The sequence below is a fragment of the Anguilla anguilla genome, chromosome 4 (genome assembly GCF_013347855.1).
Source record: "Anguilla anguilla isolate fAngAng1 chromosome 4, fAngAng1.pri, whole genome shotgun sequence".
Taxonomy (NCBI): Eukaryota; Metazoa; Chordata; class Actinopteri; order Anguilliformes; family Anguillidae; genus Anguilla; species Anguilla anguilla.
This window is the reverse complement of record NC_049204.1, coordinates 58,980,698-58,997,275: the sequence shown is the minus strand read 5'-3', so window position 1 is coordinate 58,997,275 and position 16,578 is coordinate 58,980,698. Positions and strand designations below refer to the sequence as shown.

General features: G+C 46.0%; 2 protein-coding genes across 5 annotated transcripts in view; both read left to right on the top strand.

Annotated features, from left to right (window-relative positions):
* Positions 1-3,344, top strand: part of suco (SUN domain containing ossification factor) — a 38,974-nt gene extending 35,630 nt beyond the window's left edge. For 2 of the 4 annotated variants that reach the window (XM_035414030.1, XM_035414029.1), the window contains exons 19-24: positions 43-130; positions 298-402; positions 538-692; positions 983-1,074; positions 2,012-2,067; positions 2,773-3,219. In XM_035414030.1, coding sequence (XP_035269921.1) covers positions 43-130; positions 298-402; positions 538-692; positions 983-1,074; positions 2,012-2,067; positions 2,773-3,219 — 943 coding nt within the window. Of the gene's footprint in view, positions 1-42; positions 131-297; positions 403-537; positions 693-982; positions 1,075-2,011; positions 2,068-2,772 lie in introns of all 4 variants that reach the window. The other 2 variants (XM_035414028.1, XM_035414031.1) reach the window with 2 other exon arrangements.
* Positions 3,345-7,364: 4,020 nt separating this feature from the next.
* Positions 7,365-16,331, top strand: mysm1 (Myb-like, SWIRM and MPN domains 1). The gene is made up of 20 exons (XM_035414725.1): positions 7,365-7,480; positions 8,352-8,427; positions 8,637-8,707; positions 8,862-8,927; positions 9,068-9,140; positions 9,424-9,522; positions 9,786-10,275; positions 10,463-10,670; positions 10,931-11,061; positions 11,183-11,286; positions 11,383-11,460; positions 11,648-11,730; positions 12,031-12,085; positions 12,262-12,312; positions 12,432-12,506; positions 12,936-13,124; positions 13,653-13,785; positions 13,891-13,996; positions 14,189-14,246; positions 15,424-16,331. Exons 1-20 carry the CDS (start codon positions 7,422-7,424, stop codon positions 15,808-15,810), a joined length of 2,592 nt encoding a protein of 863 aa, XP_035270616.1. The 5' UTR covers positions 7,365-7,421; the 3' UTR covers positions 15,811-16,331.
* The last annotated feature ends 247 nt before the right edge of the window (positions 16,332-16,578 follow it).

Sequence of the window (16,578 nt, the reverse complement as noted above, 5' to 3'; positions counted from 1 at the left end):
GTACTCCCTGATTCATGTGTCTTTTTCATTGATTTCTGTAAGGTACCGGAAGCAGATGGAGGAGATGCAGCGGGCCTTCAACAAGACCATCATAAAGCTGCAGAACACGTCCCGGATCGCCGAGGAGCAGGTGAGGGAGTCTCTGGGGGGCGTTTTCGTGCGTCGGCTCCGTGTTTCCGCGGTTACCAGAGGCGTCGGGCGTGCCGACGGGCTCCGCGTAGAGAATTTGAGCTTGGCGCCCAGCGTGGGCGGTTGTGTGACCGCAGCGTGCGTTTTTTCCCCTGTGCTCTTCTCCAGGATCAAAAGCAGACAGAGTCCATCCAGGTCCTGCAGAGCCAGCTGGAGAACCTCACCCAGCTGGTGTTCAACCTGTCCACCACCGTCAGCCAGCTGCAGAGAGAGGTGAGCGGTCCGCAGGCCTGCCCCAGACCCCGAGGGGAGGGAACAGAGCTGTTTGCCCTGTCAGTAAGACGCGCGCACGCGTGTGTGTGTGTGTGTGCGTGTTCTGAACGTGCTCTCTTTGTGCTGCCGTCGCAGGTGTCGGACAGGCAGAGCTTCCTGGTGGTGTCCCTGCTGCTCTGCCTGTGCCTGGGCCTGCTGCTGTGCATCCAGTGCTGCCGCAGCTCGACTCCGCCCCCGCCCGACTCCGCCGCCTCCATCCCCAAGAGCAACCACTACCCCAGCCCCAAGAGGTACAGCACCGGCCCCGTGTCCGTGTCCCCGCACCTCCACACACACACTGGGCTGCTCTAACACATGCACATACAGGCCTCACAGCTCCCCTGATTGGTTTATTATAGGCAGCCAGTCATGCTAGTCATTTAGTCAGACAGAGTGCACTGTCATTCAGTGTCTTCATATTCCGCTGTCCTTTATCCAAATATAGACCCTACTCAGTTGCACCAGGTGTTTTGTAGTACAACACGCCATAATGCTGTTTGCTACCTGTGTGCCTGGGCTAATACTGCTGTCTCCCCTTCAGGTGTTTCTCCTCATACGACGACATGAGCCTGAAGCGGAGAGTGTCGTGCCCCCTCGTGCGCTCAAAGTCCTTCCAGCTACCTACCACGGAAGGTAAGTGCGCCGCGCGCTAGCAGAGACACCGCTAACCCTGTAATCTCTACCTGTCCCGCTGCTGGATACCGTTAGCAGGGGCGCGGGGCCCTAATCCCCTTGCAAACCCCCCACCTCGCCCCCGTGTGTCATAAATCCCAGCGGCCTGTACGTCGCGTCCTGATGTTCTAACTTTCAGAGACGGGAGTCGAGGGCAGACGAAGGCCATAGCGACATTGTGATGTTAAAAAATGCTAACGTGGCTCACTTCCCTAGCCGCGATCCTTCCTTTTGCCTCTTTGTACAGAAAACAAAGAACTGGTCTGATACCCAATAGGTCTGATGTCAGCTTGCTTTACTTATGTCTCAGCAAACAAGCTGAGAGTCCACTGTGTGCAACTCGGTCCATTTCCATTTCCCATTGTCTGGGCATGGCCTTTCCAAAGGGGTTCCCAGCAGAGGGGGTGGGGCCAAGGTGGGGGGGGGCGTGGGGGGGGGCTGGATGAGGACTGAATGAACAAGCCTCTTCATTCGAGCTGGCATGAGACATTAAACATTACTCCCTTTTTTTTTTTCTTTCCCCTTCGTTCTCACGTTTGCCTTAGTTTTGCGGCTGTCACGGCCGGTTGGTCTCCATGCCGACAGCGCATGAGTAGATGCGTAGGATATTTATACCTGTATGTAGCTCACAGTGCTTATGGCTGGCCCGTGTACCACATTTGCAAGTAGTAACAAAAGGGAATGTGCCGTGAGTGGAAATGCAGCGCTATTATAAATCCATTATGCACATTATGCAGCACTATTTCCTTTCAGATGAATGTGGGACAGTAGATGAGTGGTCTTCAGCATTGGTGCTTTCGCTCAGGAAATTACTACTTGCAAGTGCACAGCTCATGCTTGAATCTGTTCCGGTTCCCCATACCATCATTTAACCTCCACCCCTTTCTCCCCTTTTTAGTAGGTCCAGATGACTTGTACATTGTAGAACCTCTAAGGTTTTCTCCAGAAAAAAAGGTACGGTGTCCATTTGCCTCCTGGTGTTTGGTTGGTCAAGGCTTCGGTGTCGGGCTAATGTGCAGATGGCTGAGTGGCACTGCGGGGGTTATCACTGCTGGACGTGGGGTTAACCACCTCTGTGCTGACTGCTACCGCTGCCGCACACTGTGGGGCACTTTGACCTGGGCGGGCAAGAGCAGTAGGACAGAGTTCCCCTGCTACTGTACCCAACTTTATCAGTACAGAGGGGCTCGGAGGTCAGGCAGATTCTGTCCCGAATACCATTTCCCCTCATTTTTCCTTCCCTGTTTTTGTCTCACCCAGACTCAAACTAAATGCGGTTTTCGAGGTTGACCGGCATCAGTTGATTTTCAGATGTTTGGAGGGGTAACGCTGCCAGTAACAGCAGTGCCACAATTTAGAATCAAAGTTTTAGAAATCTTATCATCGGATGGAAAAAAACGCGGGAAATGCTTACTGACTGTGGTCTATGTGCACACTCAAATATTTTTTTAAAAGTATTTTGTCAAATTGTGTAGTTTGGTCATTGTAGCCTCTTATACTATTCTATCCTATGACGTGGGTTTTAAATGGATTCACTAGAATCATTTACAGATGCTGAGGCGTGTGGCACAGAGGTGGTTAAAGCTTCTTTGAGCGTTTGATAGATGGCTGCCGTGTGCCTCCTCGGGCCCTGTGTAACTGAGCCTCTCTCCCGCGCAGAAGAAGCGCTGCAAGATGAAGGTCGAGCGGGTGGAGACGCTGAAGCCGTCCGCCCCCGCGCCGGCAGTAGCTAACGGGGGCCCCAAGTGCAACGGCGTCCCGCCCCCCCACGCCGCGTTCCTGTCCTCGGGGGAGGCGGGCGCGTCCTCGTCCAAGGACCCCACGTCCGAGGGCAGCTCGGAGGGCTCGTCCCACTCGGACGAGTCCTACTTCTGCGGCATCTCCACCTGCTCGCGGCTCTGCAACGGGCACCCCCCGCCCAGGACCCGCACGGAGAAGAGGGCCATCAAGCGCCGGCGCTCCAAAATGCTGGAGCAGGGCCGGTACGGGGGGGAGGCGCTGCCGGGGCGGGCGGCCTCCATGCCCACCCTGGAGGACCTCATGAAGGGAAACAAGGACATGAGCGTGGGGACCTTCGGGGTGACCGCAGTCACGGGCCACGTTTGACGCTGAGGCGCACCCCCCCCCCCCCCCCCCTCGCCTGTCCCGTATCCCGGGACTCACTGCTCATTCACTGTTCCACCCCCCCCACACACACACACACATGCACATATGAACACGCGCACACACTCACACACACGCACACACACGCGCGCACACACTAACACACATACACACACACACGCACACACAGGGACACCCAGTGAGCAGACTGGCACTTTTGCGGTCTCTTGGTGTGGGGGCGGAACCAGGGCGTGGACTAGACTGAGCGCGCCCAGTCTCACTGGGTCGCCTGGGACGGTCAGGCCCGCCCATCAGCAACAGAGGACAGAGAGGAACTCCTGACGGGATGGCAGGAAGACCTCCCGGGCATAGACCACACCCCACAAAAAAAGACATTGCTCCCATGTTCTCTTAACCTCTCCTTGTTTATGTGCCTTTTTGTCCATTTTAGAGCTTTGTTTTCTGAAGAGCAATGTTATAAAGATACAGACAACAAATGGAGGGGGGGAGAGAAAAAACAAAAAAGATTTTAACGTGGGTGAATTTTTCTACGAAACTAGCACATTGTTGCGTCGGTAGGGGTATCAGCAGATAGCATTCCACCCCAGCGCTGGCTGTGCGGGCGTGCGAGCAGTCAGCCAGAGTTCCAGCCTTTCCGTTTTCGCTGAGGAGTGAAGCTTCTCGTTGGGGGGAGACGAGAGCCGGTCAGAAACATTTGTAGCAAGACAAGTCACTTTTCCATCTTCCGTTTCCTTTCCTGTGCTGAACGTGTAACACTATAACAGTAGTGACAGTTTTTCTTTTCTTTCTTTCTTTCTTTCTTTTTTCTTGTTTTTTTTTTTTTGTTGGGACCAGTGTTGTTATCTTCTTGTGTGATAGGCCTGTCTCATGAAGCAACCACAATCCAATGACTGAAGCTGAATGAAGAATGAGTCCACGTTTTCACATCTCGCTGTCCACTTCAGCCTCTGCTAGCCTTTGCTGGTGTTGAGCTCGTTAATATCTGAGAATGTCCGTGCTCAGCTATACATTACAAACACATTTACACAGCTGTTGGGGGAAAAAAAGGGATTTTATGTAGAACTGCAGCCAGGAATCCAGTTGAGGCTTTTTTTATTTAATTTAATTTACTGTGGACCAAACTAATGGAAGTGCGTGGGTCGGTGCATAAGTGTAGGCCAGTCTGCGTGAGCACATCACAGACCACAAGAATGACGACGACTCACGGATCCTGCAGGGGGGCGCTCTGCTAGCAGATTTATTTATGTATTTATTTATTTAAATGTCTGACAGGTTTCCCTCGCCCGGGCTCCACTGCGAGCGCAGTTCACAGCCCTGTATGCTGCCGCCCCTTCAGGGTCCCACGGTGTCCTTGAACTACAATATTTCTCAATAATAATAATGATGACCACAGTGATGGCACTCTCAACGGTACTCTCATGCTGTGCGTTCTCAGCACGCTGGCCAGCACGCTTGCTCAGGTGTCCACTTTGTTCTCTTTTTGCTTTTTCTTTTCATTTAATTTACAGTGTAGAAAAGACTGGACCCTTAAGCCCCTGTAGAAAGCCTTGTATGTATATATATACTGTATACCTGTTCTTGGATGCATCATCTTATTGCCTAACGAGATTGAGATTTTAGAAGAGATGGTCCATTTCACGTATACTGGAACAATCATTTGTTTTAAATACACGTTAAGCCTCGGATGTTTCCGTTGGTTGAGGAAGACTGATGTGGTTCATACTTTGCCCTGGGAAAGACAGGCTTTTTGAAGGCTTAGTGTGTGTTCTGAGTAGCTCTACAGTTCATTGGATTGCCCGTTGTGTGCTCAAGAGGATGGCGTATCTGTAACAAATGTGCAGCACTCCGACTAACCAGTTCTTACTCATCAGCTTTCACTCGGTACAGTTCTCCTCTTTCCACTGCTTCCACACACTCCAGGTCATTTCTTGCATAGCCACCATGTCCCTCTGTAAAAACAAGCTGCTTTTGTTTATCCATTTTTGACTGTTTGTCTTGCTAAAGTTAAGTTATAAAAAATATTCTAGCATCCTTGTCACGCGGTGTCTTGTGCCTGATGGTTTTGTGAAATTTATCTTGGTCGTCGTTTCAGTTGCATTCACCCCTCTCTACTTTTAAAATGGACAGAGGCCGTTTATCAGCTATAAAAGTATACAGATTCCCCCCAGTTCAAGAGTTAAAGTTTAAAATAAAAAAATAAAAAAAGGGAAAGCTCTGGATGGATTTTGAATGTAACCATTATTTTAAGCAATTTGATGAAAGGTGTCCTGCACACACAGTGGGGGGTCTCTTCTAATCATGATTCTTTTTGTACCTCCTGAATGAGTCTGAAAATGTTTGGTGAAAAAGCTATGTTTTGTGTGCGTGTGCATGCGAGAGTGTTGTGAAGTCCTTTTTTTTTTTTTTTTGACTCCCGTGTTTGGAAGGAAGGCTCGTCTCCAGTGTGCGTGTTGTATAACCAGGTGAATAGAAATATTGCTCTTGTTGAAAGGTCTACAAGCTCAGTGTGCACTTCTGTTGATTCTCTTGCCTTTTGTTTTTTTTTCTACACTATACCTTGTATGTCAAGTGCTCTTTCCGAGTTTCTCCGTGTGGCATCCCCAGTAACCTGAGGCAGTGCAAGGGGCCAGGAGGCCATGGGAACACTACTTGTCTGTGAGGGAGCTGCACAGAACTTTTTGGACAGGAGCAAGTGTAACTACAAAGATGTAGTGCCATTAGAAACTGTGAATTTCTAAATAAACGTTTTTCTTTCCTGAGAGTTTTGTGCCTTTGTGTGAACTTGCAACCCCAAGCCCATTTAAATGAGCAGATTCAAGTACCCATTAAATTAACATTTTGGTTTGTTCTTGTCAGAGAAAGGATGAGCTAAGATGGGCTGAAAGAGAGGTGGGAAATGTGGGTTTCTGGCCCCAAATAGTTGCAGTAAATTTTATTTAAATATTTTATTAATATTTTATAGGAGAAGCAGCAGTAAAGAGGGCTAAATTAAACATTTACTTGTAGAAACATGAGGGGAGAATAAATTATTTTCCTGACTGAGAAAATACTGCACTTACAGATGTTTTACTGTCAGTATCCAGATTTGTCCATATTCAAGGGGTTATCCAACTATGATATACCAAGCGGCCTGGTGCATTCGTAGAAGTCATTCTACACTACTGTAATGCACAGTGAAGAGGACCGCTCATGACTCAAAATAATGACCCTTTCCAGTGGTGAACATCAATGCAATTAAATTTCTCATTTCAGCTCAGATGCACAAGCTCAACATTGCCTTATATTATATTCTGTGATACTTCGTGTTTAGTTAGGACCGATAAGAACATCACATGACAAGGTAACGTGGGTATGACCTGTTCTGGACACACACACACATATATATGTAAATAACGCGTGTGTAAATAAGTAGCAACGTTTGACGTATCTGTAATAAAACTAACGTACGCAAAATGATTCACTGGTTCATGCCAACCCTGTAGAACTCCCAAGACACTTTGCAGAAAATGTTGTCATTCTCACGTTTAGTATTATAGAATACAACTATATGAAACTGGCTGACACTGGGATTCATACATTATCGCCGAAAGAATTTGCAGTGAACGCAGTCTACTTATCGAAGGGATCTCTTCAAGCGTGTGCTGACAGTGTTCTACGCTAACATTTTTTCCCCAAGGAGCCCAAGCGTTCCTAAGCTGAAAAATTAAGTATGATATATATGCTCCTAAATTATTTATCCTGTTAGCACACATGCATTTTCAGGAGCAAATGCTCCTAAAGTGGAATCACTGTAAGCCCTGGCAGAGAGTTCTTGCCTTATGTCTTCCATTAGCGTAATAGCATTCCCTGTACTATTGGGTGGCAGTAATGCGCCCTGCTGCCGTGCTGTTGTATGCGATTATACACATTATACAACACACTTATATCGTATTACTGTAGCTATATGAAAATTCATATTGAACACACGTACATAGTTGATTAACCATAATCGATTCGTGCAGTTTTGATAATGTCGGCAGAGTTTCAAGCGTGTTTGCTACCAGAAGCATCCTAGCCAAATACAGTAGCTTACTTTGCTAAGATCTTCAAACTCCCTGCCACGTGGTGTCACTGCAACAGGGGCGCAGTCCTTCTGCGCTCCTGAACCAGCTCTTGTAATTTGTTTTTGCATTGTGACAGCTAACATGGCAGATGAATTGGACATTGTGGATATAGAAGGAGATGAAACTGAAGTCAATATGAGGTATATGACTTGGAGCAAACACTGCGTCTGTGGAACTGTAAATGCCAGATGTGTGCAAGCAAGAATAGAGTATTAGTTCATTAGAAATGCATCGATTGGGTGTCGTTTTTTAGGTGAGCTAGGTGAGCTAAGCAGCTAACTAGCTAGCAAGATTAGCAAATGCCAATGGAATCACCCCTTTCCATCTACTAGCGTGCTAGCTAGCAAGCTAAAGGGGTACCACTGGTTAGCTGCCTAGTACATTTAGTTCTTATTTTAGATTTGATGGGTACCTATCTTTCGCTAAATGTCCAGCTATGTCATAGATGGCGCAAGAAAGCATGTGGACGGTATTATAGATGATTAGCTTTATAACATTGTTTGTATCATGTTAAATCTCTCAATAGCACAGTATCTGGGCTAATGTCCACTAAAAGAAAGATTACTAGCTCGCTTCCTTTATTCACATAATAATTAGCTAAAAGTGTGGGAAGGAAAGGACTAGCTAGCTTGCATGCTATCGTACACATCCCGTGTTGCCCTGCTAAAGGTCCTACTTGCCCTCCATTAATGTGCTACAGATAAGTTAGCTAAAATCCTTGCATCAGAAGTTGTTTTATGTAGAGCCTTGGCAGATCTATAATACTACTTGAAACAAACGTCTCAACAGTTATTTCATTTTATAAATGTTAGCATATTTGCAAATCTCATCAGTAGGCTTATGTGTTTTTGTCCATTGGTTAACATGTGTATCTGTGTGCCAACTTTTAAGGCGTATACTGAAAGTAAATTTTCATTTATTTGACAAATTGAGAACTACAGTGTCAGTCTGTCATTATCCAAGCCCTTCATTAATATTGTATGTCATACTGTCCATTCTTTTGTATATCAGGGACAATATGGAAGGAGGCATCCTCCAGGAACATCAATACTTGCAGACAGCATGGAGGACCAATAGTGGAATTCTTGTAAGGGGCTGTTTGTCCTGTTTCATCTACCTTGGAGAACACTTGCTATTTTTGGGCAGCTTGTTTGAATCTGTTGTCTCTTGTACTTTGTTTTGCATGCAAAGAACACAACACACACCGCAGTTATTTAAAAAATAAAAAAATGTTTGTTTCAATAAGTGCTGTTGCATTTTATCATGCTCATGTCCTAAGTTTTCATGTGTTTCTAGCCTTGGACCCTGGACAGTTCCATCAGTGCTGAGAATAGAGAGGTCATTGAGAACATGCTTCTGGAGGAGGAGTATCCTTTCTGGGACTATTGGAGGTTTTTTCACTGACTAATGAAAGGAAACTTAAATTATTCAATTATTGAATGGTAAGGCCCAAACATTGTTCCTGCACATTTGTAATAATTGATTGTTGTAGGAATGTAGTTGTTTTCTTAACCTGGCTAGGTATTATTTAACTGGTAAGGAGCTGCCCAAGAGCATTTGGACTGGCGACAAGCAGAAAGTTAAGACGTGAGTAAAGTTGTCCTATTTTTTTTTAAATATCAAAATGCTTACAGACTTGAATGGTTACAAGGTACTGTGATGTTTGTGTTATTTTGCACTGTGTAAGTATTTAAACTTTAAACTGTACTGATGGTAATGGCTTCCAGGTCTCCTGTGAAGCCTGCTGGAGCACCTGTCCGATGGACACAAGAGGAAAAGGATCTTTTTGAAAAAGGATTGGTATGCTCTTTTCTGAGCTTATTATACGTACGATTTATAAAGCATATCAGGTTGTTTTAAAATCAATTCTGATTGTTTTATATATGTCTTTCTACATAGTCTTATGTTGTTTCTAAAAACGTTATTTAATATCAAAATTTCTGTTTCAGAACTAAATTATGTGAATTCTGTATTTGAAATTTCATATGTCAGACTGTGGTGGAATTCTTGCCAGTCTGAATTCCAAACAGTAATCCAGCTGGCTAACCAGGATCTGGTTTGGTTTCTTTTTTTATGGATTCAGGCTCAGTTTGGCCGGAGGTGGACAAAGATTGCTAAGCTGATTGGCAGCCGTACTGTTCTGCAGGTGAAAAGCTATGCCAGACAGTACTTAAAAAACAAGGTAATGCTGCAGTGTACTCCCGTTACATTCTGTCAGACTGTGACATATTTTAGACATTAGGTAAAAGCAATTTTATTGTTGAATTCTATATGATATTTGGTCTGTGAGACTTGGAATCTAGTTTGTCAGATTTGTCTCTTGAGTGTCCTAATGAAATTCTGAAAAGATCAGTTGTATTTGGTACTTTGAAATGTCTTGTATGTGATAAGCAGTGCTTGTTTTCCACCAAGGCTATGTATGTCTTCTGTTGAATCTTACTTCAGGCGAAATCAGATGTTGCCATGCCAGCAGTGGCAGCAGACTCCCAGGGGTCCCTGAACGGGGTGCCCCCAGGTGCGGAGTGCAGCTCCGACGGGTCGCCCAGAGGTCACGCCGCTGTGCTGGCCAATGCCGTGAGGATCGAGAGGCTGTCGGACGACGAGGACGTGGACATCACAGATGACCTCACCGGCGACGCTCCTCTCCCGGGCATCAAAATGGAGCCCTGTGAGCAGAGTGCTTCGGAGGAGGTGGACAGCGAGGGGGAGCCCAGCCCGAGTCCCCCGTCTCCCTCCACCCACACCCCCCAGTCCAGCGGCTCCTCCCAGCCCTCGAAGCAGCCCTACAGTGAGGAGCCTCACTCCCATGCAGACAGTGCATGTCATGTGTGGGCTCAGTGCTCCCCAGTGCTGGGAGAGGACAGTCTGGCAGCCTGCCAGTCTGGCAGCCCTGGTGGAGGGTCCCAGTATGAGAGCGAGGACACCGATGGAGCAGGTCTGCCTAAATATTCACTCGTCTATTCTCTTCTTCTGACACCCTTCCCAAAATAAGCTTTCCCTCTTTATTATCTGTTCCTTTCTATTTAAACTATGTAATTCCTCAGAGCACTGTGTGCTTCGTTGTACTTGTGTACTGGAGACAACAATGGGATAATTTGATGCTTTGTTCTTTGTGTGTGTAGTTCTCTCAGAGAGGGAGGCGGAGCTGGAGGAGGAGCTTGAGGAAGGGGAAGAGGAGGAGGTGCTAAAGGCACCTGAGCAGGAAGTATTTCTGGATACTGGTGCCATCACAGAAGAGGAAAAACAGGCCATCTCTGAATTCTTTGAAGGCCGCCCGTCGAAGACCCCTGAAAGATACCTGAAAATTAGGAACTACATCCTGGACCAGTGGTAAGGTTTTCCGATGCTACCTCTTAACTCCAGTCTCAGCGATCAGACAAAATGGGCGAATGATGAGCGCATTTAGCTCAGCCACAGCAGTTGAATATAAAATACTTCTTTCCTTCTGTATAGTCAAGCTGCTAAGTACTTAATATATATCCTTTTTGGATCACTATTATAAATATTCTGTCAGTATTGGACTCAGTTCTACCTGTAGATCTGGACCCGTAAGTCAGATCTCAGTATCTGGCTGCGTTTACCCTTCACAGGGAGAAGAGCAAACCCAAGTACTTGAATAAAACATCGGTGCGACCAGGCCTGAAGAACTGCGGCGACGTGAACTGTATAGGGAGGATACATACATACCTGGAGCTCATCGGCGCCATCAACTTCAACTGTGGTAATGCTCGCTGACTGGATTCACTGGTATTACAGACTGCTTGCTCTATTTCTGCACAGGATGTAGTGTTTTTAGGAAGGTGTCCCCCCTCCTCCTCACAGTGTCTCGTATGACTTTGCAGAACAGGCCATCTACAACAGGCCCAGGGTGGTGGACCGCTCTCGAGCGAAGGAGGGCAGGGACACCCTGGAGGCCTTCCAGCTGGCTCAGAGGCTGCAGTCCATGGTGAGAGCGAGGAGCAGACGCCCTGGGGTGTTAAACTGAGGACGGAGCAGGGTTTTCAGGTCAATCTAAATTTCGCTCTATCCCCCCCCCCCCCAGCGCACGAGGAAGCGGCGGGTACGAGACACGTGGGGAAACTGGTGTGACGCCAAGGACCTGGAGGGACAGACGTTTGAGGTGGTGAAAATGTGCCGTCTGCTGTCTTGTGCACGAGGATACTACACAACTACACAATTGTTTGTGTGTGACACTGTCTGTGTGTGACGGTGTGTGACACTGTGTGACACTGTGTGATGGTGTGTGTCAGTGTTTGTGTGTGACGGTATGTGACGGTGTGTGACGGTGTGTGTTTTCTGTCCTACAGCACCTGAGTGCAGAGGACCTGGCTCTGAGAAGGGAAGAATCCAGGAAGAGGCACAAGCCCTGCAAGATTCCTAGACCAAAAGGGTGAGATACTGTACCTCACCATTGTAGTTCACCCTTCCTCTCTTTGGTCCTCACACTGAAAGTACACACACACACACACACACACATTAATACACTTTACTGATTCAGACATATATATAATCTTACTGAAAAAAAATGTAATATACTTCAGGCATTACACCTCATCGTACATTCCAGTGTTTTCTTTTATATGCTAGTATTGTTTTATCCAGTTAAGTTGGGCCTCTTTCAATCATATATTTATGAATGAGACCTTGTCTGGTCAACTTGTCAACCGAATTCCTCTGACTCTCCCACCAGCTCCTTTGACCCCTTTCAGCTCATCCCCTGCCAGGCTTTTGGAGACCAGAAAAAGGTTATATTTTAAAGATGTTTTATTTTCAGAGGACACAAAGGAAAAAACGATGTTTGAAAAAAAATGTCCAAACATTTAGAATTAACTTTACACATTAAAAAATTAAAAGGAAATGCCCTATTTTATAAGATTATTTTGAAGTATGTTGACGTAAGTCTGTTTTTTCTTCCTCCTAGGAGCCATTCCGGGTGCTAGTCTGTGCAGAAGCACTTGTAGTGATGGACATGGTATGTTCACTATATGCATAAAATAAAGATGGCCATTTTGTTTCTGCTTCCACAATAGTACCACTGAACACTCACACTTTTTGGATAGCGGTGTATAAGTATAATACTTCTCTACGCAGCATGCCCATGTGTCCATGGGAGAAGTCATCGGGCTGCTTGGGGGAGAGTACAGTGAAGGAGAAAAGGTGTTAAAGGTGAGAACGGCAGCACCCCGGCGTCTTCCAGTGATGATGACGATGATGACGATGATGACGATGATGATGATGATGGTGATGGTGATGGGGCACAGGCAGGGCAGGTGGTGGTGATGTAAATGTGGATGTTCATGATCATGATGCTTCAGGTGGTGATGAAGGACATTTACAGTAATGCTGCAGTGTTACTGAGATGATGATGATGATGATGATTGTGGAGCACAGGCTGGGGAGGTCGTGGTGATGTAAACGTGGAAGTTCATGATGTCGCTGCAGGTGGTGATGAAGATAATTTACCGTAATGCTGCAGCGTTACTGAGATGATGATGATGATGATTATGGGGCACAGGCTGGGGGGGTCGTGGTGATGTAAGCGTGGACGTTCACGGTGATGACGCAGAGGTGATGATGTACGGTGTGATGTCACAGATCTGTGCTGCGGAGCCCTGTAACAGTGTGAGCACGGGACTGCAGTGCGAGATGGACCCAGTTTCTCAGACCCACGCCTCGGAGTCGCTGGCCGGCCACGGCTACAGCGTGGTGGGCTGGTACCACTCCCACCCCGCCTTCGACCCCAACCCCTCCCTTCGGGACATCGACACACAGGCCAAGTACCAGGTCGGAGAACGCACCGCTGTTTCGCTCCTCATTAATGCGTGTTTCACTTCGTTGCTCTGCTCGGATTTTTATCGACTTGTAGACACAGTGCCTTCGGAAAGTATTCATGTAAATTTATTAAAAATAAAAAACTGAAGTGAAACTTAGTCTCATCTGTTCACAAGACCTGAGCTGACCAGTGCTCTCTTTCTTCTTAATGATGTTCCAGACAGTTTATTTTGGCCTTTGTCTCTTGTTTCTGTATTGTGAAACCAAAATGTATAAAATACCCTTTAATAAAAGCTGAGAATCCGCATTAAACAATTTATATGGTTAGTTTACAAATCTAAATTTATGGAGTGCAGAGCCAAATCAAGAAAAATATGTATTTGTCCCAAACATTATGGAGCTCACTGTACATTTACAATGCTGCTGCAGCAATACTTTTGTAGATACTTTGCCTTTTCTGCATGACTCACGGGAGTTTGTCACATACAGTAGCTGCTGTTTCATATTAGGTACCGAGTCATTCTCATTGTCCGGTTTCAGAGTTACTTCTCAAGAGGCGGAGCCCCCTTCATTGGGATGATTATCAGCCCCTACAACCCCAGCAACACCTCGCCCCTCTCTCAGACCACCTGCCTGGTAGTGAGCGAGGAGGAGGGGCCCGCCGGCTCCCACAGTACGTCTCTTAAATCTGTCCCGCCTGGCGTATACCGTGAGACGATTAACAGGAATGTGTTATTCTGCATAAAAAGTCTGATCTGTTTTTCCACGCGTGCCGCAGAGCTGCCTTTCCGATTCGTGATCCACCGGTCGTGCGAGGAGCCGGACTGGGCCCAGGTTCTGAGGAGAGCCCAGTGGGTGGTGCACAAGTACCGGCTGTCGCACGGGTGAGCGAGCGCACGAGGCAGGCCGGGACCGTTTATAATGGTCACCGCGAGGGTGGTCGTGCTCATGCACTGTTCAGAGCACCGGCGAGGCCTAGTGAATCTGCACTTTATCAGCCTGAGAATACCTCAGGATCACAAGTCATTTGAATGCCTTTCCTGTTTTTGAAATGCGCCGGTTTTTGTCTTTTGTAGGAGTGTGCCCATGGACAGGCTGTTTCGTCGAGACTCTCACCTCACCTGCTTGGAAAAAGTAAGTGCAGCCCAAGTCAGTGTGGTGCCAGGGAGACGCACACAAGGACAGAGCTAGTACATTTCTGTTTACATTATCACCAGTTATAGTGTGGAAATATTTCCTGTGATGGAAAATTGCAGACCACTTTGGCTACACACGTGCATTACACACTGACAGCATATCCTATGCAGGGTATGCAATAATGGCTTGATTAACAAATGTGCTAATCCTCTGAATAATCCTTTAGCAAGTCCCTGAAGTTCCCAGAGTTATTTTCTTAATTAAATCTGTGGTGGGCTCTTTCTTCTTGCCAAGCTTGAGAAAATAAATGATAAGACCGGGTTCAATAAAATCTATTTAAGAATTTCAAAAATGGGCTACACTTAGAGGTAAATCACTTTGTTAATTAAACATTGTATTGAGTTCAAAGCTGGCAAAAAAACTACGTCCGCGAATTTTTCATGATAAGCTGATCAGATGAATGGATCTTTATGTCATCAATATTTCTTGACTCTGGACCCATACTTAAGCTTACATTGCCGATACGTTCAAATAGATCTGAAGATATAAGGAATGTGCAATTTTGTTAAAGAAATGCTAATGCAAAAGCACCAAAAAATTTGCTGTTAGACTTAAGTATCGTCGAGTTAGTAGTGATGCTTGTTAGAAGTGTCCCTTGACCTCTTGCCCTACGGCCTCTGATTTGGTTTGTCATCATGTGACCAGAAGTCAAATTCTAAGTAATATGTCTGTTTACACTGTTATCAGAGGCCACCTGCTGATGTTTGAAACTGTCCCAAGGCTGTTGCAACGTACTTCCAAATGCAGCATGGAAATCAAGTGGCAAATATGCCGTGGAAATGAAATGAACTGCAGACTAAAGTTTAAAGGCACACTGAGATGACCATTCAAAAGTGCTATTCATAGCTTTTCATTTGATTTGTTTCCTTTTGACTAAGGATTGGCCAACTAGATCTATGAACCCTTTAATATATATTTTAGTTCTCTCTTAAGTGTAAATAGAAGTCCAATTTTGAAGTAACTATATTTCATGTGTAAATTGGCAGCTAATTGCAACTTCAGAACCTGCAAGACTCATGTAACACATGCATTGAAAATGAGTGTCTTGGGCTTGCTGTTATGCCTGCTGCTCTGACTGGAATGGTGCACCGTCTCTCACGGCTTCTGTCCGCAGATGCTGGCTTCACTGAGGAATTTTCTAGAACCGTTGCCGGACGATGTGGTGAACACCTTCCTGACACAGATTGAGACACTCTTCCTTTCTGAGTTCACTGCTGAGAAAAGGGGGAACCAGGATGAAGGGGAGGCCTCAAGTACTCTTCCACCGGTCTTCGGTTCCCTTGGGTTCTCCACTGTGGAGCCACCAGAGGACGAGGGAATCTCGACCTTGCAGACAGTCGGCACAGAGGGAGGGCTGATGGTCGGCCTAGCAACAGAGGAGGGATCCCCTGTGCAGGCAGTAATTCAGGAAGCAGGAAGAGGGTCTGCTGTTCTGCCGGGCAGCCTACAGATGGAGGGGGAATCCACTGTTCAGCCTGGCAACCTTGTGCAGACCCCCTAATGCAAGCAGTCTTTTACACTATCAGGAGGCTGTTCCATTAAAACACCTTCTGGAGCAAGACTATAACTTCCTGTTTTAGCCTGTATAAAAGTGTATAAATTCACACAAGTATTGGATTTCTTTACTCATATGTGTGATTGTGAGATTGAAAGAAGTCTTGAATACAGAGAACCTCATTTTCTATATGTTCATCTTGAGGAAAGTGTAGAAGATTTAATGTCCCGTACAATTTTACAGGATGTTTTACTGGTCAGTATTAATCAAAAATGAGAATAGTTTTATATTATGTGTTCCATGATTTTGTATTTTAATCAAAATGTATCTCTTAGTGCATGTAAATAAATAAAATTCCGTTAAGTGATTATATCTGTCATTTGCACAAGTAGTGATTATATCTGTCATTTACACAAGTCGCAAGACTGACAGTGTTTTTCCACCCTTTCACACAAGTTCACTCTGGTTTTAAACCTTTGTGGGATGCACAGGTCTATCAAAAGGAATAAACATCTAGTTCTCAGCAACAACAGTTCCCAGTGTTTTTCTCAGTTCTGAAGGTTTATTTTGTCCTTCATTTATTCTGTCACTCTTTTCTCCCTCTCACTGGTTCTGTCCCTCTGCAACGTCCCCTCACCAATGGTGTCCTCTTCGAATTGGAAAACAAAATTGTGTAAGCTTTGCACCTAAATTTAGCCATTAATTTTACAGTTTTGCTGTGAAATGCACATAATGCAAATGCATTTATCTGCTGTTCACAAATAGGAAATAAAA